General features: G+C 36.3%; 1 protein-coding gene across 1 annotated transcript in view; it reads right to left on the bottom strand.

Annotated features, from left to right (window-relative positions):
* Window positions 1-26,685, bottom strand: part of SLC7A11 (solute carrier family 7 member 11) — an 86,496-nt gene extending 59,811 nt beyond the window's left edge. Inside the window, 11 exon segments of the mRNA XM_030314478.1 lie at window positions 6,266-6,381; window positions 11,158-11,284; window positions 15,056-15,085; window positions 15,088-15,138; window positions 15,141-15,170; window positions 15,173-15,193; window positions 15,196-15,490; window positions 15,576-15,700; window positions 16,841-16,961; window positions 23,126-23,241; window positions 26,613-26,685. Coding sequence (XP_030170338.1) covers window positions 6,266-6,381; window positions 11,158-11,284; window positions 15,056-15,085; window positions 15,088-15,138; window positions 15,141-15,170; window positions 15,173-15,193; window positions 15,196-15,490; window positions 15,576-15,700; window positions 16,841-16,961; window positions 23,126-23,241; window positions 26,613-26,685 — 1,105 coding nt within the window.
* Between the last annotated feature and the right edge of the window lie 322 nt (window positions 26,686-27,007).

The raw sequence follows: 27,007 nt of genomic DNA, 5'->3' as shown, positions 1-27,007 counted from the left end.
AAAACATGAAGAAAAGCAGGTCCATTGTTAATGGCAGAGTGCATTACTTTGTCAGAGAAGGATAAAAAATAAATTATTTTTCTTTCTCCAACATAAAGCACTTACATGTTGGAAATAATTTAATGCAGCTCTGTTCCCCATTTCATCATCCACTTATCCCTTTCTTTTTTTCTATACAAATGACTGTGATAAATGAGTCATCATATGAAGAGCATTATTTAGTTAAAGGGACAACACTGACCTAAAAAAAAAACTGGACTTATGTTCCTACCACCAACAAAAGAGCACTGCTTTCTTTTAAATAGAGCTCCTAAAACCTGAAACACTATTTCTGAAAGTACTCCACAATAGAAAAGAGTTGTATATAGGGAAAAAAAAAGTACAAAGGAAAGAGAAAGAGAAAGAGGGGAAGGGAAGGGAAGGGAAGGGAAGGGAAGGGAAGGGAAGGGAAGGGAAGGGAAGGCAAGGCAAGGCAAGGCAAGGCAAGGCAAGGGAAGGCAAGGGAAGGCAAGGGAAGGGAAGGCAAGGGAAGGGAAGGCAAGGGAAGGGAAGGCAAGGGAAGGGAAGGCAAGGGAAGGGAAGGCAAGGGAAGGCAAGACAAGACAAGGGAAGGCAAGGGAAGGCAAGGGAAGGCAAGGGAAGGCAAGGGAAGGCAAGGGAAGGGAAGGGAAGGGAAGGGAAGGCAAGACAAGACAAGGGAAGGCAAGACAAGACAAGGGAAGGCAAGGGAAGGCAAGGGAAGGCAAGGGAAGGCAAGGGAAGGCAAGGGAAGGGAAGGCAAGGGAAGGGAAGGAAGGGAAGGCAAGGGAAGGCAAGACAAGACAAGGGAAGAGGGAGGGAGGGAAGGAGGGAGGAAGGAGAAAATAAAGGTGGATGGGAGAAAGGAGAGAGGGAGAGAGGGAAAGAAAGAGAGGGAGGGGGGAGAGAGAAAGAGGCATTCTTATTTTGGGAACCTCTATCTGAGAAGAGGAAAGAGGATTTGTTACTTTCATAAAGAGTGTAAGTCTTAATGTCTATTGAAAGAGAAAAAAAGTGAGCATTTGGGTTTCTTTTATACTTTGCAAAGTGTTCTTAGAAAAATCAAAGCAATCTTATGAATTGATAATCTCACCTTGCTTTCCTCTCAGGCAGCTGAAGAAAAAATTCTGGTTAAAACTGATTTCTCTCAAAGGTTTCTCAAAACTTCACATTATCTGAACATGCAGACATTGCACTCATTATTTGGTACACCAAATTCCAGCTGAGATGTACCTTTATGACCCTGAAGGATAAGGCTTAACAAGTAACAAGGCAGCAAGTACAGGGCACTGTGAAGGTCCTCGAGTGACTAGAAATGCTGCTTCATCATGTGTCTTTACACAGAAATTTAATACATATGTTGCTTATCCAACAATATTGAAAAGGGGATTTGGGATTCACTAAATGCAAGAGCTTTCTATGTTTCTGAAAACATCATATCTTCTTTGTTTTTACAGACTATCTACCCACATTGTAATAAAAGAAATTTGAGTAAGTTCTGTGGTCCTACTTAGCTTTACTTCATTTGAATAATAATTGTAAATTTCACAATTAGAAAATATTTATATCAACTTGGCTTTTTCTCTCGCCCAAATGAAAATACCGTGATAATAATTTTTATTTACTTACTTACAGTGCAGTCTGCTAAGAACTGAAATGCAAGAATGAAAGATAGATAGATAGGTAGACAGACAGACAGACCGACCGACCAACTGACCGACCCACCAACCAACCGGCCCTGGAGATAAGAAATACATGTTTTAGAAGGGAGCTGTATCTGAAGAAGATGTTTAGGGGAACGCAAAGGACTTACACTGGGATTTAAGGACTGACAAGGTTTCTGTCGTACTTCTCTATTCAAGTCTATCTTGGATTTGCAGAGTGAGATTACTGCAGCTGGGTATACTGGGTTTTCTCTCAGGTTCAGGTTCTCTCTGGCTTCTGGCTTCTGACTGTTTCATGCTAAATCGAAAATATAGGGATGCTGCATGGTGAGTTAAAGTCGATCAGTCCACTGGTTTTCATAACATCTGCCTGAGTTACCACTCTCTTTGTTAGCATTCATTGCCTGAACAAACTAATTGTCAGAGAGGATAAGCCCCTCTAGCTATAAACATCTTTAAAAACCAGAGAGATCTAGGATCTCAATGCCTGGGATAAAAATGCAAGCATCAAATAATTGTAAACTATTACTATATGGCAGATGATGTACAAAAGACTTTAGTGGATAATGTTATTTAATCCTTATCTCTCTTTGATGTGGTCACCGTCATTGCTGGCATAATTTTTCAGATGGGCAGCTGAAACTTGAGATAGCATTTAACTCGCTCATGTTCACACAGGTAAGTGTGAAGACAGGATTGGAGCCTAGGTAAACTGACCTCAGAGTCCACACTTTTACCCCTAGCTCACAGGTGATAATGCAGGAATAGCTCAAAAGACATGATCTCACTAATACACCTAGTCCTTTCAAACTCCTAGTGGCTCTGCCTCTTGCTGTTAAGGTTCATGTTTACCTTGGCAGCAATTTCCCACATTTTGTTTGTCATCCTCCAGAAGGATATGGTTATTGTTTTGCAGTCCTTATATATTTCAATACCATGTATACCTACCTAAGAACTCATTGTCTTGGCAATTTAGCTATGGTGAAAAAAGGTGCAGGCATAGCCAGTCTTCAGAATATTTAAGCAAAACCACTCCACAAGCTATATTTGAAATGCTAGCTCAGAACTGGTCCTGGATTTTCTTTCATGCAATTCAGTGATGGCAGGAAAACAGTTTGGGAAAAGAAAGTACAGTCATATAGTAATGGAAGTGGCTAATTTGTTCTTATAATGCACTCACGGTGTTATTTTCTTCCTTCCTCTAATTATTCCCGCAAGGTATGAGAAGCAGGGTGGGGCTCTTTACTCACCTATACACACTAAGCCAGGAAGGAGCTTGGGATTGAAGATTGTTAGGAATGGATCTGGCACTAGATTTCATATTTTAAAGAAAGTATTTTTACCATAATATTCTGCCATTGAATTGTATACCTACATAGGGAATAGTTTCAGGAGACCAGAACAAAAGACTGGATATCATTTTAAGTATTGAACATCCTTCAATTTTTACCAAAGCCACAAGGACAGTGAAACTTGATGGTGTCGCACAGAAGGGAGTAATGTCCACACTGGGCTAGCAGAGAGCACCTGATGCAAATGCCTAAGATTTCCCAGCTCGACTTCCCTGTGCCTGACATGTTTACTCGAATGGAAAGGATTTGGGATAAGCAAAACCTTTTCATTTTTATTAATTTGACAGCAAGGAAGCCCAGTACTTTAAACAAAGGGCAGATCGATTAGCATTCAGTAACTGCCCACTCCTACCCCAGCGTCCCTTCTCAAATGCTTGGTCAACATTTCACAAAACTTGAAATCTTTCTTTCTGTGACTTGATTGTAGCAAGATCTTTCAGGTTTCCTCTCTTTTCTACACTTGAACTAGCCATTTCAAATGATCACAAACTCTTTCCTTCCCTAAAGAATACACGGAAGCAATTCATGCAGTTAAACTCTATTTTCTACATCTCACCAACCCTCTACCCTTAGCACATACTCACATGTAACAACTTGGAATGTGAAAGATTTGCCCCCGGTACATTTCTCCTTCTCTGTCTCCATCTCCACCCCTGGTTGGTTGCCCCATTAAAGCTAAATTCTTCTTAAAGTTAGTTTCAGGGTCCCAGACAGACCACTGATTTACATTACCTACCACTGAGTCATAACAATACCTTGTTTTCTCTTTCAGTGAAATCTCCAAATTATAGGAACCCAATTCCTCACAGTCTCAAGGTTGCAAATGGAACATCAAAACTTTTAAGCTAATGTTATAAACAATGGCAAAAATGGAAGAAAATGTCTAGGTTCATCCAAGATTAACACAGGCTTTGTGAACTATTTTACCACCAATCTCTACTACTGGAGTTTGGTAAACTGGAACACACGTAGTTATCCTTCCCTATAATAGTGACAAAATTTTGGTCTGTACAGTGTCCATTTCCTCCTCCAAAATACAGATTTTCCCTCCAAAAAAGTGTAATAGCATTGGGATAAGGAAAAAGAGCCATCTAGACTTACCAAAATAGTAATATATTGCTGTTATCTATCTCATTTCAAGTCCAAAGCAGGTAATATTTATAGATTTATGTTTACATAAAATCTACTGAACCCGTGCTAATTATAACCTTTTTTAAGTTGAGAAATACGTATGCCCACACAAGAGATACCTTTTAAAACTTTTATTGTAAATTTACAAATCTCTCAAAGAGATGACCTCTGTCTTCTTTTCAAATATAATAATCATGGTATGATTCTGCCTCAGTTATTTGAGGGACAAGATAATGGTTACAATAATGGCTATTAGTCCAATCCTTCAGTGGGACACCAGATATATTAAGTACTTTCTATGGGCAAGGCACTTTGCTAAAGGCCTTAAAAACCTGACGTAATTTCACCTCTCCGCAGCCATCCAAGACAGATTATCTTTTCACAGGTATCTTACTAATAAATAAAGTAATGCTTAAGAAGGTTTAATATTTAGCTCCAAATCACACAACTAAGAAATTGTGACACTAAGTTTCAACTCCAGGTTGTTTGCCTTCAAAGCCTAAGCTGTAACTACTATGCTAAGATAGTTCATCCCACAAAAGCTCATGGTATTAGTTCTGAATATCACATTGAGCAAACTGTATTTCATTTCCCACCATTGTCCTGCTGCGTGAGAAAACTGAACACGTGTAATCCTCCAGGTTTAACGAGTAGACTTTTCTGCTAGAGAAAATTTCGTAGATCTCTCCGCATAAAAATCAGGCAACAAATATTTATTGAACACAAACGCTATACTAGGAGCCATGAGAAGGGCTGGAAATATGGCAGTAAAAGGGCCCCGGTCTCATGGAAATTCCAATGATGTTTTCCCACAAGAGTATAAATAGCTACCATTTGTAATTGTTCTGAATAAATTGCGGGCATGACCTAAACACTACACATACATTGTCTCAGTGAATATCATTCAATCCTCACAAAACACTCTCTGAGACTCCACAGGATCTGCAGGTAAGAATACTGAGATGTGAAAGGCTAAATGATTTGTCCCTGAGTCTCACAACTACAGTGTGCATGAAGGGCATGATGAGTTCAGTTTGCCATTACCTCTCCCAAACTCAGATATATGTACTTTGAGTATTTTTCTTTGTCTTTCTTCAGAGATTTCACAGAAGAAGAATGGGTACATGTTGTGGATAAAGTAGGAAATCCGGGATGAACCTAAGTTCAAAAATACATGTATCTACACTAGAGATATTTTTACGTGTAATTCCTGCAAACGAACCACTCACTGTACATCATTCTCTTCATCGTTGTACTGAAACACCTTAGACACGCCTAACTGAAAATTCTTCATAAGTATACAATTAGTTATTCCTGCATTGCTTGCTATTTCCAAATAGTTCAAACTTAATCAAACATGATCATGTGATTCTTCAAACTGAGTCAATTATCATCTGGAAGTATTATTGTTTCCCATACTATTCGAAGGTTTGGCTTCATATTGCTTAGGTAATGTTGTACATGTTCCCCTTTTCCATTTCTTTTAAAAATATCCAGAATTTGGGCACGGTGATAAACGTGAACAAATTTCTAACTTGGAGATCCAATTTGAGAAGTGCTACTAGTAAGCGAATATGAAAAAGAAGACTTTTGATCGTGACCATCAACGGGCAGCTAAAACCGTAACACTGAGCGTGACAGTTTGCTAACAGTATAAAATATATCAACACAATGCACCACCCTACACATGAACAGCACTCCGTGACAATGAGTTATCACGTAACATGTTATCAGTGAGAAAGGATAAAATTCTAATTCAAAAACCCATGAAATAATTGGGTTTTCATCTGTAAAATTCTCTTCTCATGTACTCCACGAGAACTGTTATTTTACTAATAAGGTGGTTTTGTTTGCCTATATCAGAAGATTGGCCATCATATCTATTGACCCAATGCAAAACTGACATGTAATGTAATACCAGGGATCACTCCAAATCCTTAATCTTTTCTTTATTTTCCAACATAAATTTGGCAAGGAACTGAAGGGAAAAGAGCATGATGTGGAAGGCATTCCCATCATATATGTCTAAAGAAGCTTTGTTATCAATCACTTTTGCTCTTTTTTTTTTTTTCTTTTCATATTTAGACCTATGATACTCACTTATGCCCACGGCTGTAATGAGCTTGATCGCAAGTTCAGGAATTTCACACTGAATAAAAAATGGTTCCAGAATGTAGCGTCCAAATGCCAGAGAAATCACAGCAGTGGCTGCAGGGCTGGAAAAGAATATTCAGGTTAACAAAGGAAAAAATAAATAGCATCTTTGCTAAACTTTTTCTACCTTGAGGTAATGTTATTCAACATATAGAACATGTTAAATAGGAAAGCCTATAGTTTTCCAAACTCCACATTTGATTAGGTTGTCACAGATAGTCCAAATGAAATATTGCCTATAACTTTGGTGGCTAGCTTACACTTCACATATTCATGGAAGCAAGACTGGGTGCTATCATTTTTGCCCCTGCTCTCCTATATTTGACTTTTTTTTCCTTAAAAATTTAGTTTATTATTTGAGATCCTGGAAGAACTGGGCTATACAAGAAGCAGTATTCTTAATAAGTCAACAACTAGGGGTGCCTGGGTGACTCAGTCAGTTGAGCGTCTAACTTTGGCTCAGGTCATGATCTCACAGTTCCTGGGTTCGAACCCCACATTGGGCTCGGTGCCGACAGCTCAGAGCCTGGAGCCTGCTTTGGATTCTGTGTCTCCCTTTCTCTCTGCTCCCTTCCACTCGTGCTCTGTCTCTCTCTCTCTCTCTCAAAAATAAACATTAAAAAAATAAATAAGTCAACAACTAAACTCCAGCCACAGCATGAATGGGTTAAGGGTAGATCTAATGAGTTGGAGCCCAGTCAAGAAAATGAATACAAAACTCAGATTAAAAAAAAAATGTAATGTTTATTTATTATTGAGAGACAGACAGAGACAGAGCATGAGCAGGGGAGGGGCAGAGAGAGGAGGAGACACAGAATCAGAAGCAGGCTTCAGGCTCTGAGTTGTCAGCACAGAGCCCAATGCGGAGCTCGAACTCACAAACCGTAAGATCATGACTGGAGCCAAAGTCGGATGCTTAGCCGACTGAGCCACCCAGGGGCACCCAAAATTCAGATTTAAAAATTAGTATTAATAAGTATTCATTGAAAATACATGCTTATGTCCTTAACATTATGTTCTTATTTTTCTAGTACAGACAAAAATGTGAAGAGGCAAGTGATTATTCTTAATTTCTTAGAAATATTTAGATGCAAAGTAAAAGTCAAAAAGTAAAAATGCTCTTGTAATTTTATACAACTGAGAAAACATGAATGAGAAAATGAAATAAGTGCAGGTTTATAGTAAATAGGTAAGAAACCATTCTATTTTAATTCTTCAAATATTTCTATGAGAAAATTACATGTGCCTTTAAATACATGTATGTATGAGGGGCGCCTGGGTGGCACAGTCGGTTAAGCGTCTGACTTCAGCCAGGTCACGATCTCGCGGTCCATGAGTTCGAGCCCCCGTCAGGCTCTGGGCTGATGGCTCAGAGCCTGGAGCCTGTTTCCGATTCTGTGTCTCCCTCTCTCTCTGCCCCTCCCCCGTTCATGCTCTGTCTCTCTCTGTCCCAAAAATAAATAAACGTTGAAAAAATAAATAATATAAATAAATAAATAAATAAATGTATGTATGAATATATATTCTTTAAATACACAGGCAAGTTCATGAAATTATCTAGTTTCTCATGCCATTCTTCTCTTTCAGCTTCTCTTCTCATAGTTGCCCAACACTCTAGATTGTCAGAAAACCAACCACAACTACGTTCCAAACTTGGCCTGCTTGTACTCAATAGCACCATACTTTTTTTTTTCATTTTCTTCTTTTCCCAAGGACCCCCTCTTCTCCCTTACCCCAACAGACTGTTTTTCCTGTTCTTCATCATTTGTAAATTTTTGATGTATAAATTAAAATCTGATCACCTCATTTTAGTGCTTTCAAAACATGCTCAGAATATGCAAAATCCTTCCGTGAAGGCTCCATCTAGTCTAAGTGTTCCCTTCCTCTTAGTTTGCTTCTTCTCACTGGAAGGAGCTGAACACCCTTTACCGGGAGCCCCTACAACTCATTGGTAGTGTTTTATACCCTATACCTTTGTTCAGTCTTTCTTGGCCCAGGGAAATTCCTTTACCCTTCCGGTTGGGTGAGAGGTTTCTGAGTATACTCCCTTACGAAGGCCAATGGCTTCCCTTTCATAGTGCTGATCACGGTAGCGACTTTATCTTCACTATGTGATTTCTTGATTGATAACTCTTTCCCTAGCATGACACTGAGGATCATGAGTTCAAGACTGTGTCCATCTTAGTCACTATTATTTGCCAGTGTTTAGTATAGTATCTATCATAAGTAGAAACCAAATAAACATTGAATATATGGTTAATGTGTGAATTCAATCATCTAATGACCCTGCTATGTACTGATATATGAAATTTATTTTCTTGAAATCTGTGTTCTACAGATTATTTCTGACAAGAGTGACTTACCCTCAAGCAAAATTTTAAGTATTTAGGCATCCTGGGTGTTATGAGCAGATGAGAAATATTAAAGTACCTAGGTATCTTGTCACTCCACAAGTCATTCATTACTTTGTTTATTTAGAAGACCAACCAGGCAATGGGAGTCTCTTATTACAAAGGAATATATGAACCCTTTAAAAAAAGCTTCTAGAGTATATCTGGATAATTTCCTCTGTCAGTACATACACACACATACACACACACCCCATGAAGCAGCTGTCTTGCAATGTAAATAACATTTGATTATGAGCTACCCGGGAGCAAGAATTGTGGGTCATTCCACTTACAGTCTCTTTAACTTACCATTCACCATTCAGTAGCTGTTTAAGGAATGAATAAATAAGTGAATGAACACTGTATCTGTGCTATTGTGAACACAATGATCACGTTCATCATAATGCCCAGTAATTAGCTAAAGCCATGCCACATATACCTAGCTGAAGAGGGATTCAGATGCAGCTATATCAGGCTCCAAAGCCCACCATCCTAACAGCCCAGCACCCTGAATAAGTAGTGTCCTCACTTAATGCTTATTTATTTTTGAGAGAGAGAGAGAGAGAGCAAGGGAGGGGGTAGAGAGAGGGAGACAGAAGATCGGAAGTGGGCTCCTCGCTGAGAGTAGAGAGCCCAACAAAGTGCTGGAACTCGTGAACTGTGAGATCATGACCTGAGCTGAAGTCAGATGCTCAACCGACTGAGCCACCCAGGTGCCCCAAGTGTCTTCATTTGAATGCTGAGAATGTCAAATCCAAAATATTGTAACCTTAAACTTTCAGTCAAAAAGAATTAAATTATTCAAAAAGAATTTAATATTGTTGTTCAAAAAGAATTTACTGTCTGTAATGCTCAGGACACTGATTAAGAAGTATAATGGTTTCAAAAGTGTGAGCCTTGGTCTTATGCACTTAAAATGCCTGTAGTTCTAATGGGTAAATAGAACATAGACACCTGACATATTGGGGTGCCTGGGTGGCTCAGTCGGTTAAGCGTCCGACTTCCGCTCAGGTCACGATCTTGCGGTCTGTGAGTTCGAGCCCTGCGTCGGGCTCTGTGCTGACTGCTCAGAGCCTGGAGCCTGTTTCAGATTCTGTGTCTCCCTCTCTCTCTGACCCTCCCCCATTCATGCTCTGTCTCTCTCTGTCTCAAAAATGAATAAACGTTAAAAAAAATTAAAAAAAAAGACACCTGACATATTAAGTAAGAACACAAGATATGTTGAATGCCAAATAAAAATGGGAGACTGAATTTTTTTCAGAAGAATTAAGAGAGAAAAGAAATAGAAACTAGGGTAACCAGGAAATTAACTGTGGAAGAGGTAAGATTTAGGTTAACCTTTGAAGAGTAATATTCAGATAAATCAAAAAAGAGCAGAAGGTACATCCTAAGCAAATCCCAGACTTTAGAAAAGGAACAAAATACTTCTTTAACACTATTTTCGTTATAACAGGTTTTAAATAATGCAGAATTGTCTAAAATGAGAACAGACTTAACAGACAAGTAAATACCAACCTAAGCTCTTTGTTAAAAAAGAAATGCCTATGACTATAAAAATCATGGCTAGTGTTAAATCGATACTTATTAGCTTTGCATTTGCCACTTATGCCCCAAATATTAGGATAAAAGCTCACTGGCGCTCTCAGCTGTGTATGTCTGATAAGTTTACAGTAAGAACAAGTTTCTCCAGTTATTACCGTTAAGCTCTACAATCAGGATGTGTAAGTCACATCTTATGGTAGCAGTTACCTTAAGGAAGCGTGTTACTCTAAACTGTACACATGACATCACAGGTTTCCCACAATGTGAAAGGAAATTTGCTATTCAGAGTGACTTAGCAATATTTGTTTGGATTTTAAACGAAGACAATTTTTACAGCAATAAAACTTTTTTTTTTTTTTGGCAACTAGTTCGCTGATTTGCTTAACAAGAGGAAATGAGTCATTCATGTCAAGTCATTTTTGTGTGCAAAGTATAAAACTCAGTGACACACTTAAGTTGTTAGGCACAGAAGTTTCCTAGTCACGACAATTGAGGAAAGTTAAAAGACAATGGAATCTACAAGAAGAAAAACTCCACCTACTAGCATAACATTTAATTTTGTCTGGCCAGTCAAAACGCATGATTTATCAAGGTGGATTTTGATGCTTCATATCCTTTCGAGTCAACATACTTTCTAGAAATGTCAGAAGATAATTGAATATTAAAGAAAATCAGACACTTTAAAAGTTTGGCAGGAACGGAGAACTATTGCCAGTGAGAAAACTGCATTCAAAACATTGAGAGAGGTATCTTATCATAGATTTCACATCCTGAAATAGACATGTTTACAACATAGTCACATGACACACATATTTCTAATCAGTTAAAAACAATCAAGATGATTTAAAGAAGGGTGTAATGAATGGATTTATTTTTCCTTAACTGTTTTCTTATCTATGCTCTCACCGTATTATGAGCAGTTCCACCCAGACTCGTACGAAAGCTGGTAATGGGCCAAAGACTTCCAGAATGTATGTATAATGACCACCAGATTTCTTTATACTTGTTCCCAATTCAGCATAGGACAAGGCTCCTGTGAAGTATTCATAATAAAAAAGGTACAAAATTAAAATATTAATTAGTCATCCGAAGGTAGAGTTGATGCAACAATATTTATGTTTAGGTAACATGTTACTACATCCTTTGGTCTGAGTGAGGTGTTTATTTCAAGAGAAGTAACAGTCATCTGATTGTTAGGAGCCATCAAATTCCTTTTCTAAGTTCCGCATGGTTGAGATCTAGTTCATCCTGTTCAAACAATGTAATTTTATTTGAAATGGTAAAGACAAACTTCTAAAATAATATCATATTATTAAGAATTATGAATCTCAAACCTGAGAAAAAGAGAAGATAGATGCCAATAATACCAACCTATTTTTAAAGGAACTACACACCAAGACAAGGAATTACCCCAAATTGACCTTATTATATGAATCCTTTTAATAAATAGTATTTCTGTTGCACATCAAAATTAACAAAATTTATTTGTGCTTCAGAAAAGTATAGACTCTTGGCCTTGCAAGACTTCATTTAATTTGTAGGATATGGTTTGTCAAGAAAATGAATTTTGACTCCAATATTCTATTTCTAGAAAAGATTTTCTTGGATATTTTTGAAGAGTACACTTCTGAGTAGTTAAAAGAACATACTGTTTAAAAAGAGATGCTATAACTTATGTATATTAGGTAAAATTAATTATAAACATTTAGCCATCTTAACATTTAGCAATGCAATCCACATGGGCTTAAGCAAGTTATGTAACCTCCCCAAATGTAAGTTTCTTTATCTATAAAATGAGATCTCAATTCTTACCTCATAAGGGAGTTGTGTTTATAAATGCAATATTGGGCTCCAAGGACAGTACTGGGCCTGATACATTGAGAATACCTCATGAAATATGCCTATTAATTTGAGCAATTAACTACCAAGAAAATGAAAAATACATCTTGGTACTATGTGAAAAATTCTATTCATTCTGCAAAGTACTCAAATGTAACACAAATTCTTGCTTGAACTACTTCAGAGACTAGAAGTGTGGGAAATTATTATAGTAAAGCTTCATGCAGAACTGTCAACATGTATAAAATTTGGATATTCAGTTATATCTTAGTACCGTTGATCCTATTCCCAAACCTAGCTCTGTATCAGAATCACCTGAAAGTAAATTTCCACACACACAAAAGCATACACACGAAAACAGAATCTAAGGCCATACCCTACAATTTGTTCACTACCAAGTCAGTCCAAACTCTCCAACAGAGAGAGCCAAACAAGTCTATTATTTTAAATTTTGTATAGATGATTTTTATTATTTTTTTAAGTTTTTTATTTATTTGAGAGAGAGAGAGAGAGAGAGAGAGAGAGAGAGAGAGAGAAAGCAGGGAGAAACAGAGAGAGAGACAGAATCCCAAGGAGACTCCCATGCTGGGCTTGAACTCATGAACCGTGAGATCATGACCTGAGCTGAAGTCAAGAGTCAGATGCTTAACCAAATGAGCCACCCAGGCACCCCTATACAGATGATTTTAAAACACCTAGTCTGCAGATTAATATTTAAGGACCACTAATATAGTTTGCCTATTTGTAACTAATTGTAACTGGTTGCAATTCACTTTGTTGGAAACCAGTCGCCATGTTGGTAGCCTGTATAAAAGAGCTTCCCATATAAAATGTTATTGGAAAGTCTTAAGTACCTCAGAATTTATTGCCAGACAATCAATACCTAGACCTGTGTCTGCTTTGCTGAAACTCCAGGATGGTTGCCCTAGGTTTAAATTGAGTTCGGGAGGAATGAGATTTTCATTTAAAAGTCTCAAGCTCCATAACCATTTTACCCAGATGAAAAAAGTTCAAAACAAGATGTAAAAATCCATGTATTGACCCCGGCTTTAAAAAAATTGTAAACCAAATATACAGATTCTTTACTCGTAGTCCCCGAGTTCTAGAGTTCTAAGAGAAAGTATTTGTTTTCCTTACATTTTGCTTTGCTTCCTGTTAGGAAGGCACTCCTGTCAAAAAGCTCCTAGGAACTTAAGTGACAAATAAAATGTAAATACAGATAAGAAGATTAATACAGGAGCATGCTCCCTGGTATTAGTAATCAAAGAATATCAACTCAAATGTAACCTGAACTAGTCCTTTTAACATTTTTTTTTTTTCCTGAGCTTCTGCTTGAGTTGATATACTTACGCAGAACCATATTTTCCTAGTGGAATAGCATTTTAACTAGTTCAATCCTCACAGCAATTCATTTTACTATATGTGAATAACCTTTTATTATGTATAAAAATTGAATCACATAGTGGGAGCTGCATGTATAGAAGTATGCAAAGTCCAGGAAATTGGTTATGGTTTTTCCTATCAGACATTGATTTATTCTCAATTTACAAGTACTTGTAGAAGAGTAAAGACTGAGGGTGCACAAAGTCAGTTAAGAAGAGCAATGAATAGGTTTCTCTTTGTCTATAAATGTACATGCCAGAACCATACAGAATACCACCAACTCTTTTTAAAAACCTAAAATAATTCTTCTACACATCTTTCTATACCACAGCGTTGTTTTAATGAATTTTACTTCTTCCTGATGGAAATCTGACTTCTCTAGATGAATACCCAAACCAATGCACTAAAACACCACAAGGCCTTAAGAATGAATGGATTGGTACATGTAGGACCAAGAGTTAGTACTTAGTCCTAGAGTTAGGACAAAGCTTTCTGTTAGTGCCTTTAAAGAGCAGGGCCTTTTGGAATTAAAATATACTGGTTGCCACGAAAGAGCAGATACATCTTGGACATTTTCCCCCATAGTGTAGATAAAATTTAATTTTTTTGACCACTCACCAGCTTTTGTCACCTTTGTAAGGAACTCAGGTAGCTTTCTAGTAACTTGCGCACCCCGTGAAAGGTATCTATTACCTCTTTGCTGGCAATATCAAATCAACAAAAGAGATCTAGAACTTGAAGGCAAAATAATAGTCCATCCTTCTACTGCTAGTTCTGTGCAGGTTAACTCAGTGAACAGGGGGCACGTTATCTACATCCGCGAGACCCACTGAACTATAAATGAAGAAAGTAGATCTGGGCAAGCACAGCAAACTAGCACCCAGTTCCGGTTTTACTATTCATGTTGCAAACATTTAGGGGTGACAGGGAGAGACGAGAGATTGAAAAAACTTTGAAATGCGCTCAGACCCTTGCAATATTCCCACTTATCACAGGAATTGAGTTATGTGCCACCACACGTATTTCCACGGCAAGGACTTTTTGAAATAATAGCAGCAATGGACAAAGCACGCCAAGTTAAAAAATTAAAAAGAAGAAGACTGCCCCCCCCCCACCCGCGGTTTATTTTGCCAATCAAAACACTGTCAAACTTCTGCTGAATACTAAGCTCTGTGTCTAAATAGGCCATGCCGGGTTTCACTTCACAGGTGTTCATTCGGCGGGCCAGCTGCCAAGATCCCTCAAACACAAGTCACTGAGAACAACTGCCCGGTACAGAAAGCTCGCATCTTATTTCCCGGTCATCACAGTGAGCCTTTGCTCTCCTGGCCACAGGGAAAGTCAGAAAAGAGTCTGCCGGAGTCAGGGGAAGAGAGTAGGGGCTGTGGAAGCAAGTCGGTGGAATGCAGGATCCTGCCAACATGGACGCTGTGTTTGGGTAGTTCGCATACTTCAACAAGAATCAGAGCCTCTGGCGTAGCCTTTGCCATTCATTCACTCCTTAAAAAGTACTCTTTGCTTTCCCCAGAGAGCAAACTGCCCGCTCCACAGACATACCCCCCAGAGAAGAAGCTGCACTCACCAAACAGAGACAGGACCCCACAGACTGTCCGATAATCAGAGACATGCCCACGCTGCCCGTGTTCTGGAGCACGCCCTTAGGAAGATGAAGATTCCTGCTCCAATGATCGTGCCATGATGATGGAGATGCCCCTCAGCAAGTGATTTTCTTCTTCAGCACCACTTTCTCCTGCCCAGGTGGCTCCTTGCCACCCAAGAAGGCAGCTTCCCCATTAACATTCCCCTGCAGGTAACCTCCACTGGAGATGGTGGACACAACAGCTTTCTGACCATTGTAGTGACACGCGGGGGAAAAAGGGAAAACCACCAGGAAAAAAAAAAGCAACAACAAAACCAAACAAACCAAACAAAAACAAGAACAAAACCCAAAACTTTCCACTTTGGTCTCTCTTGGTGTGACTGACCAAATCTCTTCCTCTTTGCTTTCAGATTGTCTCTCTCATGGGCTATGTGTTCACAGGTAAAAACTCAAAGGTGCCTTTTTCTCCTTCCCAGCTCTCTGATTACTGCTCAGAAACAACCTGTGTGTTCAGGTGCTCTCGCTCCTCCACCACCTCCGACTCTACCTCTGCGGCTGCGGCTGCTGCTGCCGCCCTATCATTACAGACCAGCTCAGCTTCCTCATGGGCTGGTATTAAGCTCCTGCCTGTCACACCAACTTATTCCAGCTTAATGATGATGCAAATTCTCCAGGTTTGCATCAGCCACATGAGAAGGCTCCAGCATTACTCAGCTCTTTTTTTTTTTCCCCCAAACATTAACAGCATGTTGCTCAACTGACCTCAGCTTTTCAGAGAACAAAGCACACACTTAAAAGGGATCTTAACCAATCCAGGAGGAGTAAATTCGGAACAGACCTTCCCAGAGATTTAAAGCAACTCCTAGTGAGGGACAAAAGCGAAGAATGAGGGACTCTTCGCGCGAAAAGAAAATGAAAAATGAAACAGGAAATGAATCACTGCTCTGCGAGGAGTTTCTTTTTTAACTTACGTATAAAGACATGTCACGCACAGCTGTTTTGATAATAGAGCGTAACCCAAAGCTGCATTCTTTATAACAAAACATTTTGAGATTTCATGTTTTCTGCTTATTTATTTTTTTTTTTTTTACTTTGGGTTTCTGAACAATACAGTCAAGCGAGACTGATTCTGTATGGTTGCTGTCAGACATACCACTGTGAGACTTACTCAACATTAAAAGATAATATTATTTCTTGCTACCAGTAGTAACTTGTATTTAAAGTCACTACCTGAGTGTGACAAATTTAAAAAATCGCAGTGACTCCAGAAAACAGCGTTTTCTGATTCTCATCAGCTCTAGGTGTTGTCCTAAAGTAAAAGATACATATTCTTCATTTGCATGTTGTTTCAATTGAATTACCAAAAAAAAAAGTAATTTTAAAATTAAGCAGTAGTTACAAGGACATAAAACTATGCATATAGCAAAAACTTAAAAAGGAATACATAGAATAATAGTTTGGGAAGGTGATGCTATTAGGTATGATTTTTTTCTAACATGTATGAAGTATTGTTATATCATGATTATAAATTTAAAATGAATTGGAAATATAAGCTAAGATTAAAATGTTACTTAAAATGGTAAGAAAGGCAAAACACTTTAAAACCCTACTAATTTTCTGAATCTAGTGTCCCTAAAACAAATACCAACAGAAAAGGAATTCTACCTTCCTCTATGATCATCCGTCAAGTTCATCAAATTCCACATATGAGTGAAATCGTGTGGTATCTGTCTTTCTCTGACCGACTTAATTTGCTTAGCATAATACCCTCCAGCTCTTGTCCATACTGTTGCAAATGGCCAGATTTCATTCTAGATGTCACTTGGGCTGTGGTTGTAGGTGGTTTTAGATGCAGTGGGAACAATTTGACCTTATCATTATCCTGAAGCTACGTTTACAAACACCATTAAATACACTTCGAAATGTCTGAACAAGAATAACAAACAAAAAAACTTGTGTGCAAGAGGTGGGGGATGAGGTGGGTGGGAGGTCCAGAGGATGCAAGAAAGAAATAGCCACTAGGAAAGCAGCGTGGAGAAAAGAAGGTCAGAACCATTTTCTGTTACTTTGGCACCTGAGAAAATTATACCATGTCTGCGCTCTGTCATCCAAATACATGCAGCCGTATCATTCCTTTTCATATTTTCCACCTAATTCCTATATAATTTGGCTCTAGGTAGCCCAAGTCAGGGTTTTTATACAGCCCAAATAGTTGTTCCCTGTCGTTATGCCTTTCATAAAGTAAAAATGGGTAGTTTTCCCTCATTAACCCTTGCTGATATCCCTAAAAGAGACAGCTAAATTCTCCTCCTCCTCCTCCTCCTCCTCCTCCTCCTCCTCCTCCTCCTCCTCTTCCTCCTCCTCCTCCTCTTCCTCCTCCTCCTCCTCCTCCTCCCTACCTTTTTTCCCCTCACACAAGTGAACGGAGAGGCTTTTTTTTCCCCAAAAGGAGAATAGATTAGTGCTGAAGAAATAGGACTTAAAGTAGAACACTGGAAATCCCAGGGTATAACTTTTTATCTGTACCTCACACCAAACCACACTTCAATTTTAAATTTTGTGCTAAATGACTGAATTAATAAGCTGAGACTAAGATCCCACTGAGACAGGAAGTTAGACAATTCTAAAGAAGAAAAAATGGTTTTTTCGATATAAATAACATTCTCCTCCTTTCAGTATTTTAAACATATGTACAGAGAAAACTTGAAGTCAGACTAGTGGCCAAAAGGATTATTACTGTCATGTAAGAAAGTCATATTCAAAAATTCTGCAAAGCTGCAGACATGAGCATACCTCATCCAGCCACCCACAAATTTGGCAGAAAATTCAGGTTACACAGTAAATTTAAGTTATCTTCAACATTAACAAACCCTTATAATCAAACTGTCCCAAACTTATAAACTAAAAATTATAGTCTTCCAAATATGTGTGTGTCATAAAAACGAATTCCAAGCAAATGCATTTATATTCTTCCACCTGCGTCAGTCCTTATTTTAAGCATTCCTGTCAAATCAGGAGGTTATCCCAGGTTTATCCCTATTTACAAATATTTATTTAGTGCTTTTTGTATACAATGGATAACCCCAGATCTCTAAATTATCTTATATAAGAGCAGATGTGATATACTGTGGTAGCTCCCTTTTCAGGTATAATTTGTCTCATGATTATAAATATGGACACGTAATGACTTGGCCAAAATAATCCTAGGGGCGCCTGGGTGGCTCAGTCACTTAACCGTCCGACTTTGGCTTAGGTCATGATCTCGTGGTGTGTGAGTTTCGAGCCCCACATTGGGCTCTGTTGCTGACAGCTCAGAACCTGGAGCCTACTTCAGATTCTGTGCCTCCTCCTCTCTGTGCCCCTCCCATGCTCATGCTCTGTCTCTCTCCTCTTTCTGTGACTCAATAATAAATAAACGGTACAAAAAAAAAAAAGTTAAAAAAATACCCTTCCTGGCTGGAGGGTTTAGGAATGTGACCTGAGCCAGGATATTATTAAACAAAATTAGATTTATCTTTCTCAACTATTGGAAGTTGTAAAGATGTGACCCAGAACACTGGTGGCCATGTGTCCTGCCATGTTAGTAAATCCTCATGACATAAAAGAGAATATGCAGAGATAAGAGACACTTACAAAATCCCAGCAATCATCAAGGCCAGGTATAGTTCCTCAGGGACCCAGATTGGCTCTAGATCCTGAAGATCTTCCTTCAATTCTATAAGCTACATAGTTTCCTTGTTAGATAAGCTACTTCATCACACACACACACACACACACACAGCAAACAGGAATGGTGTAGCTAAATGTAAATGGCGTATCATTAAAGCTTCTAAACTGGGTTGGTATATAATATATGATAGTCATTAGACACATGTGGTATCAGCATCGGAAATGTGGCTAGTCCAACTGGGATTTCTGTAAGTGTAAAATATCCACTAAATTTGAAATCTTGTTTTAAAAAAAAGAACAAATAATCTCCTTAATAATTGTATTATTCATAGTAATTTCACCTGTTCATTCTATTTTTAATGTGGCTACTTAAAATTAAAAATAATATTTGGTATGAAATTTCTTGCTCACATTATGGTTCTAATAGACACTGCTGATCTAAAAGAAAATATAAAACATATTCTTCAATGGGTGTAAGCAGGGATTTCTTAAAAAGGAAAACATACAAAGTACTAATCATAAAAGAAGATATATTTAAATATAGTAAAATTAAGAATTCAGACTCATCAAAAGACATGATTAATGATTACAAAAGCAAACCACAAAATAGAGAAAGTATTTGCAACTGGCAAAGATCTCATGTTAAGAATAAATAATAAATTCCTACAAATTGATAGGGAAAAGACAGACCACCCAATAGAAAATGGGCAAGAAATATGAACAGGACAGTTGATAAAATGGTCAATGTGTTTTAAAAAAATTGCAAAACCATACTACTCATTAGGCAGATTAAACTAAAATCACAATGTGATATTAATTCCTATCATCATAGTGGCTCACATAAGAAAGAGTGACAACAGCCAGAGTGTTAAGAGTGTGGTGCAATACTCTGGTGGTGGGAGTACAAACTGTTGCATTCATTATGCAAAATCGTTTAGTATAATCTACTAAAGTTAAACATACACGTATTCTTTGACCAATAAATTCCATTTCCCAAATTCAGGATATCCATGATGATATAAATGAAAGACATAGATGAAAATATTCATAGTAGCTTTATTTATAATAGCCAATAATAAAAATAACACCAATGTCCATAAAGGGTAGAATGGATAGATGTATCCCTTATTCAGCAAAATACAAGACAACAATAAAAGAGGAACAATGGCTGTGTACAACACTATAGATAACTCTCATATAATGTTAGGAGACATGCAAAATAAGATACATACTAATGATTTAATTACATATTTAAAAACAAGCAAATGACTCTATGGGTAAGAACTCTTATGATTTGCTTTGGAGATAAGTGGGATTCTAGTGATTGAGAGAGGGCACAAAAGCAGTTTCTAGGGTCCTGGTAATGTGCTACTTAAACAACCTGTGGAGTGATTACATTCATTTTTTAACTTTGAGATAATTCACTGGACTGTACACATATATTTTTGTACTTTACTTTATTTATATAAAAAATTCATTTATTAAAACAACATTTAGTTGAAATTTTATGATATCCTGTCAAAAGCAGACCAAGCAGACAAATAAGCAAAACTACAGAAAATATGAAGAATATGATTAACAACCTTAGGACAGTAGCTCTATAGAGAACTTCCTGTCCACCAAATAGAAATACAGACCATTTGAAGTATATATAAAGCTTTCATAAAAAAAAAAAAAACCATGTCTAAGATACATGGGAAATCCTAATAAGTTCCAAAGAATTAACATGCATACTATACACCCTGCCATAATGCAACAAAATTAAAAATAACAATTGTAAAACTAAAAAAAAATACATCTTGTATGTCTGGAAATTAAAAAAATATATATACACACACACATATATGTGTGTGTATTATATGTGTGTGTGTATACATATATTATCAATTTACCTTTACATTATATGTGTGTGTGTATATATATTATCAATTATCATTACATTAAAGAAGAAACATAAGAAAAAATCACAAAATACTTAAAATTAAATAATAGATATATGTTCAAATTTGTGAGACTCAGTAAAAAATTATAAGAAGAAAATTTAAAGCTGTAAGTTGCATTAATCAAAATATTAAGAAACCATCATGCACTGTTAGTGGGAATGCAAATTTGTACAGCCACTGTGGAAAACAGTATGGAGGTTCCTTAAAAAATTAAAAATAGAATTACCATATGATCCAGTAATTCTACTACTGGGTATTAACTCAAAGAATATGAATACACTAGGGGCGCCTGGGTGGCTCAGTCGGTTGAGCATCCGACTTCAGTTCAGGTCATGATCTCATGGTCCATGAGTTCGAGCCCCATGTTGGGCTCAGTGCTCCACAGCTCAGGGCCTGGAGCCTGCTTTGGATTCTGTGTCTCCTTCTCTCTCTGCACCTCCCCTACTCATACTGTGTCTGTCTCTCTCCTCAAAAATAAATAAATATTTTTTTAAAAATTTTGAAAAAGAATATGAAAACACTAATCCAAAAAAGATATATGGATCTCTATGTTTATTGCAGCATTATTTACATTAACCAAATTATGGAAGCAACCCAAGTGCCCATCAGCAGACAGATAAAGAAGAGATAATATGTACACACAATGGAATATTATTCAGCCATAAAAAAGAATGAAATTGGGCCATTTGCAACACCATGGGATGGATCTGGAGAGTATTATGCTATGTGAAATAAGAGATAACAAATACCAGATGATTTCACTCATATGCAGAATTTAAGAAACAAAACAATGGAAGAAAGAAAAAAGAGACAGGCCAAAAACCAGACTCCTAACTATACAGAACAAACTTATTACCATAGGGGAAGTGGAAGGGGGGATGGGTGAAATAGGTGAAAGGGATTACACTTACCAGGATGAGCACTGAGTAATGTATGGAATTATTGGATCACTATATTGTATACCTACAAGTAATACAATACTGTATGTTAACTATACTTGAATTAAAATGTTTAAAAATTTTTAAAAATTAAGGGTGCCTGGGAGGCTCAGTCAGTTAAGCATCTGACTTCAGCTCAGGTTATGATCTCTCGGTTCATGGGTTCAAGCCCTATGTCAGGCTGTATGCTGATAGCTCAGAGCCTGGAGCCTGCTTTGGATTCTTTGTCTCCCTCTCTCTCTGCCCCTCCCCTGCTCACGCTCTCTCTCTCAAAAATAAATAGACATGAAAAAAAAAATTTTTTTTAATTTTTTTTTCAACGTTTATTTATTTTGGGACAGAGAGAGACAGAGCATGAATGGGGGGGGGGCAGAGAGAGAGGGAGACACAGAATCGGAAACAGGCTCCAGGCTCTGAGCCATCACCCAGAGCCTGATGCGGGGCTCGAACTCCCCGGACCGCGAGATCGTGACTTGGCTGAAGTCGGTAAATAACATGAAAAAATTTTTAATAAAAAAAAATTTTTTTTTAATTAAAAAGAAAGATTTAGGCAAATAAGCCAATTATCCAACACAAAATTTGAGAGAAAAAGACTATATTCAAAGAAGAAAATGATAATTCTAGGAGGCAGGGAGGTAAGAATAAAAGGCAATAGGAAACATTTCCACCAGCAAATTTTAATGATTTGTAAAGACTAATACAGATAAAAGTCTAACAAAAGTGAGCAAGGAAAAGTTAGGGAATTAATTAAATCTATAATGAAAAAGAGAAACTATCTTAGAGAGCTAGAGAGTTTTTTATAATAAAGAGATATAAATTACTATGTGCCAAATAATATGAAAACCTAGTATAAATGGACATATTTCTGGAAAACAAATATTGGACTCTGAAATGGCACTAGAAAAATATAAAAATTGAGTAAATAAAAAAAATTGAAAAAATGAATAACAATTAAAAGTGTACTCAAGGATATACTTGACTCAAAAAATAAAAAAACAAAAAAAAACAAAAAACAAACAAAAATGAAAAAACTAGGCCTTTGTTTTACATGTAAAACCTACCAAAATTTCAAAAAATAAGTAATCCTTTCTTAGAGAAGTTATTTAAGAGTCTTAAGAGTTCTTCCTGTAGGATCAGGCTGGAACTTTACATGAAATTGTATCTTTGTTTTCTTTTCTCTCTCTGACCTGCTTTCTGTATTCCCTTACAAGTAGTCATTAAACATTCTTTAGTAGATCACTTGCATATGATTCTTTATCTTACAGTATTTTTTATGGAGAATCTGACCTAAGATGGTGGGTATTGAAAGTAGTCTATAATGCAAACTCTAAGAGAGAGATTTGTAGTTTACTCACTCACCTGTCAAATGGCAGTAAGGACCCCAAGACTAGTATCAAGTAGAGTCCTAATAGCCCCTATCAGGCTGCTGTATTGCAATTACTAAGACTTTCATTTGAGATGAACTGGGATAAAACCAGTTGGAAAGGGATGCACTGCCTTACACAAACTCTTTGGTATTTGAGAACACTAGAAGCATTCCCCTTAATGTCAGGAATAAAACAAAGAAATTCACTGTCACTGTTATCATTTAACATTATCTGTTTGGTACTAGCCACTGCTATTAGATAAGAAAAAAGAACTTATACATTAAAAACACGAAAAATCAAAAGGAAATTGCTCACTATTTATAATTACTGGAAAAAACAAAATGTTTAACAACAACAATGAAAAATCCGTACTATAATCAAAGTACATGTAAGGTAATGAACAAAAATAAATCCATAGAAAAGCAGATTTCATATATATGTATATATGTAAACAATTTTATAAAATAACCAAAGTACTTATGTCATTTATAATAACGAGTTTAAAACCAAATAATGAAATTAACAAGAAATTGGTAAAACCTATATTTAAAAAAAATCAGCTTGATCAAATAAAAAGATATTGAGATTTTCTCTCCCTCTCTGTCCCTCTCAAAATAAATAAATAAATTTTAAAAATTGAGGCATCAGTACTTTAAAAATACAGTGATAGAACAGAATATAAAACACAGAAATTGTCCTAAATACATTCAGAGCTTATCACATGATAAAAATGTCATCTCAAACCAGAGAGGAAAATATGAACAATTCAATAATGATGCAAAGAAAGCTAGATATCTATTTAGAAAAACATAAAGTTGAATCAGTTCTACACGCCATAAACAGAAATAAAATCCTAATAGTCCCAGGGTGTATGTGAATGTAAAAATGAAATCACAGAAGTCTTGTAACAAAACATAGTATAATTTCTATAGAATCTAAGAGTGCAAAAAGTTTATCCAACTGACACAGAATTCAGAAGCCATAAAATGATAATATTAAGAAGATACAAATTTTAAAATCCGTGTCACAAAAAAATCAAAAAGTCAAAAACTAAAATGGGGATGATATATTTAATATTACAGCTAAAGATCTAATCTCTTTAAACTTAATAATTTTATACAAATCAATAGGAAATAAGATATGCAATGCAACAGAAAATTAGCAAAGGCTATTAATAAATTACTCACAGAAAAGGAAATACAAATGCCCTCCATACATATGAAAGATGCTGAAGCTTACTCATATTGGAGAGAATGCAGTTCCATAAATCAAGGATGTATTCATTGATAAGTAGAGCTGATCAAAAAGAGACGCTTTCTTGAAGCAGCTCTTATTTGCCAACTTGGAATAATTTGAGCATCAGGAAATATAATGATGGCAAGGAAAAATAAATTTTAAAATATGTTTAAATCATTAAAAAAAATGACGGTATAGCTTTCCTAGGAAAGAAAGAGAGAAGAGGGAGGAGAAAAAAAGGAAAGTTTTTCTTTAATAACTCACAGCTAAAATATGTAAAAAGAGTGAAGAATTAGAAAATCAATTATTTTGCAATTCAATGCAATAATTGATTCAGATAAAGATCACCACTGGGTGAAATCGTGTTGAAAAAGAGAATATTCACATGATCTTGAATTATGTTTCCAAATATTATTTATAATATTACCAAAATGACTCAGGAATAGAAATTTTGACCTCTTTAAGAGTTAGAATCTAATTAACAGCTTAAAAACTCATATATGAGAAATGAATAGAAATATAAAGGTAATTTTGTAGGAAAATCTACATTCAAAGAACCATTTCCTGTCTTAAGCAAACTATTACCCAAAGTAGCAAAGAGAAAAAAAATCTCAACTCTTCTTATAAGTTAGTGTAGTCTTGATATCAAAAAATAGACAGTGAAAATAAAGAACGTGAGAGTCCAGTTTTACTTGAAACAGGTAAGTGCATGCTAAAGTATTCACATTAATCATAAAAAATATTATTAACTATAGTCAACAATGTATTTAATAATTCATAATAATCAAGCCATGCTATCTCAGTAATATAAAGTTAGTTTAACAATGAAAAATCAGTGCAATTATTAAATTATGTAATTAGTGGATGCTAAAAATATAAATTTCATTTCCTTATATATGTTATTTTTACATATGCATATATAGTAAGATAAACACATACATATTCTATTCAATGTTTTATTGGAATTTCCTAACCAACCAGAAAAGGACAGAAAAAGAAATTAAAAGTTTAAGAATTATTTTTTTTAAAAAATCTTTGTTATTCACAGATGACATTATTATGTAAATAGAAAGCCCAAGAGAACCTACCAATAAATATATTAAAAGTAATACGAATGTTTTAGTAAGGTTGCTGTATAGGAAATCATTATATAAAAAGTTTACATTTCTAAGCATAAAGAATTATAAAATATACTCTTTTAAATAGTATCATTAATTGAAACTTGCTAAATGATGGCTCTGTGGCAGAGAACTAAATAAGCTAATACATGGAAAAATATATTGTTTCCATCTAGTGAACAATCAACCAAAAGTGTTAGTAAGAAGGGGATTCAACCAACTGAAATCATGACTTATTATAATAACAAGGTAATTCGATTCATGTGATGTTAGTTCCAAAAAAAAAAAAATAATAAGTAGACCAATGGAAGAGAACAAAGAGTTTATAAAAAAGACTTAATTAATATATAGGAGCTACTGGCATATGGCAGCCAGCATTACAGAAGAGCGGAGACAGAGTGGCCTATTTAAGGCACAGTGTAGGAAAAGATGTCCATGCAGAAAAAGTTTAAATGATACCCCTACCTCACACCACACACACACACACACACACACACACACACACACACACACACAAACACAAACACACACACTTTAGACAGATATATCCCTAAATAATGAAAAGCAAATTTAAAATATATCTTTTTTATAAGAATATATAGAAGTAAATTTTGTATCACCAGTTAGTGACAGATTTCTTACACAATACAGATATCTACATGACTTGTTTTCCTCACCTAATAAGTTCTCTGCTCTAATGTCACCTTATCGTAAGGCCATCTTTGTCCACCAGATAGAGGAGTACTAGTCCTCATACTTGATGCTTGATATTCTCTATATTATTACCCTGCTTTATTTGTCATCATAGAAATTATACCACTGCTCAAATGTGAGTAGGGACTTTATTGTGTTCACTCGTCTCTACCCAAGATCAGGTACCTAGCACATAGTATTCTCTCAATAACATTTGTAGAATTACAAAAATTATTTAAAAATTAAGAAAAAGATTTCTAAATTTACCACAGTGAGTTGAAATTTTTCTGTAAAAGTCTTCACAAATGTAGAAATAGGCCATATCTGAAAGATCTTTTCTATTCCCCATCAGAGAAAGACTTCAAGTTCAGAATATATAAAGATATGTGCAAATCTATAAGAAAAGGAAAACAAAGGTATGATTTAATCAAACTATACATGGAAAAGAAAATCTAACTGGCAAGAAACATGAAAATGTGTACCACCTTAGGTACACGACTACTTTACTGACAAATGGCAATAAGAAATTTGCCACTTCCAGCACCATTTGGAAGAATCAAATGAGGTTTACCTACCTGAAGCAATAGAGGAGGAAGCAAGTATACTCAGACATTCCTTAGAGATCTCAGCTATATTCTCCAGCACCATGGAGGTTCTAGTTGCCTGGTGCAGAACATAACATATAAATGAGTGAGGTCCCCCTGACTTTCTGTTAGCATGACATCTACTCTCCAGACCTCACCTGACCTAAATAATCCTGAGTAATTCTACATGTAAACTAATCTGGGTAAGTGCCAAAACCACCACATCTGGGCCAGGTTTATCTCATCAATCTCAGAAGTATACAATCTACAATTTGATTGCAATTTACCTACATTATGCCTAGACATGAAGAAACTTCACCCAACTTCTCACCCACCCTAGGCTAACATAGTCTCATTCAAAATAGAGTCAGAAGAAAAACACATTA

Source organism: Lynx canadensis, chromosome B1 (genome assembly GCF_007474595.2).
Source record: "Lynx canadensis isolate LIC74 chromosome B1, mLynCan4.pri.v2, whole genome shotgun sequence".
Lineage (NCBI taxonomy): Eukaryota > Metazoa > Chordata > Mammalia > Carnivora > Felidae > Lynx > Lynx canadensis.
The sequence above is the reverse complement of the archived record's forward strand: the minus strand, read 5'-3'. Positions and strand labels throughout refer to the sequence as shown.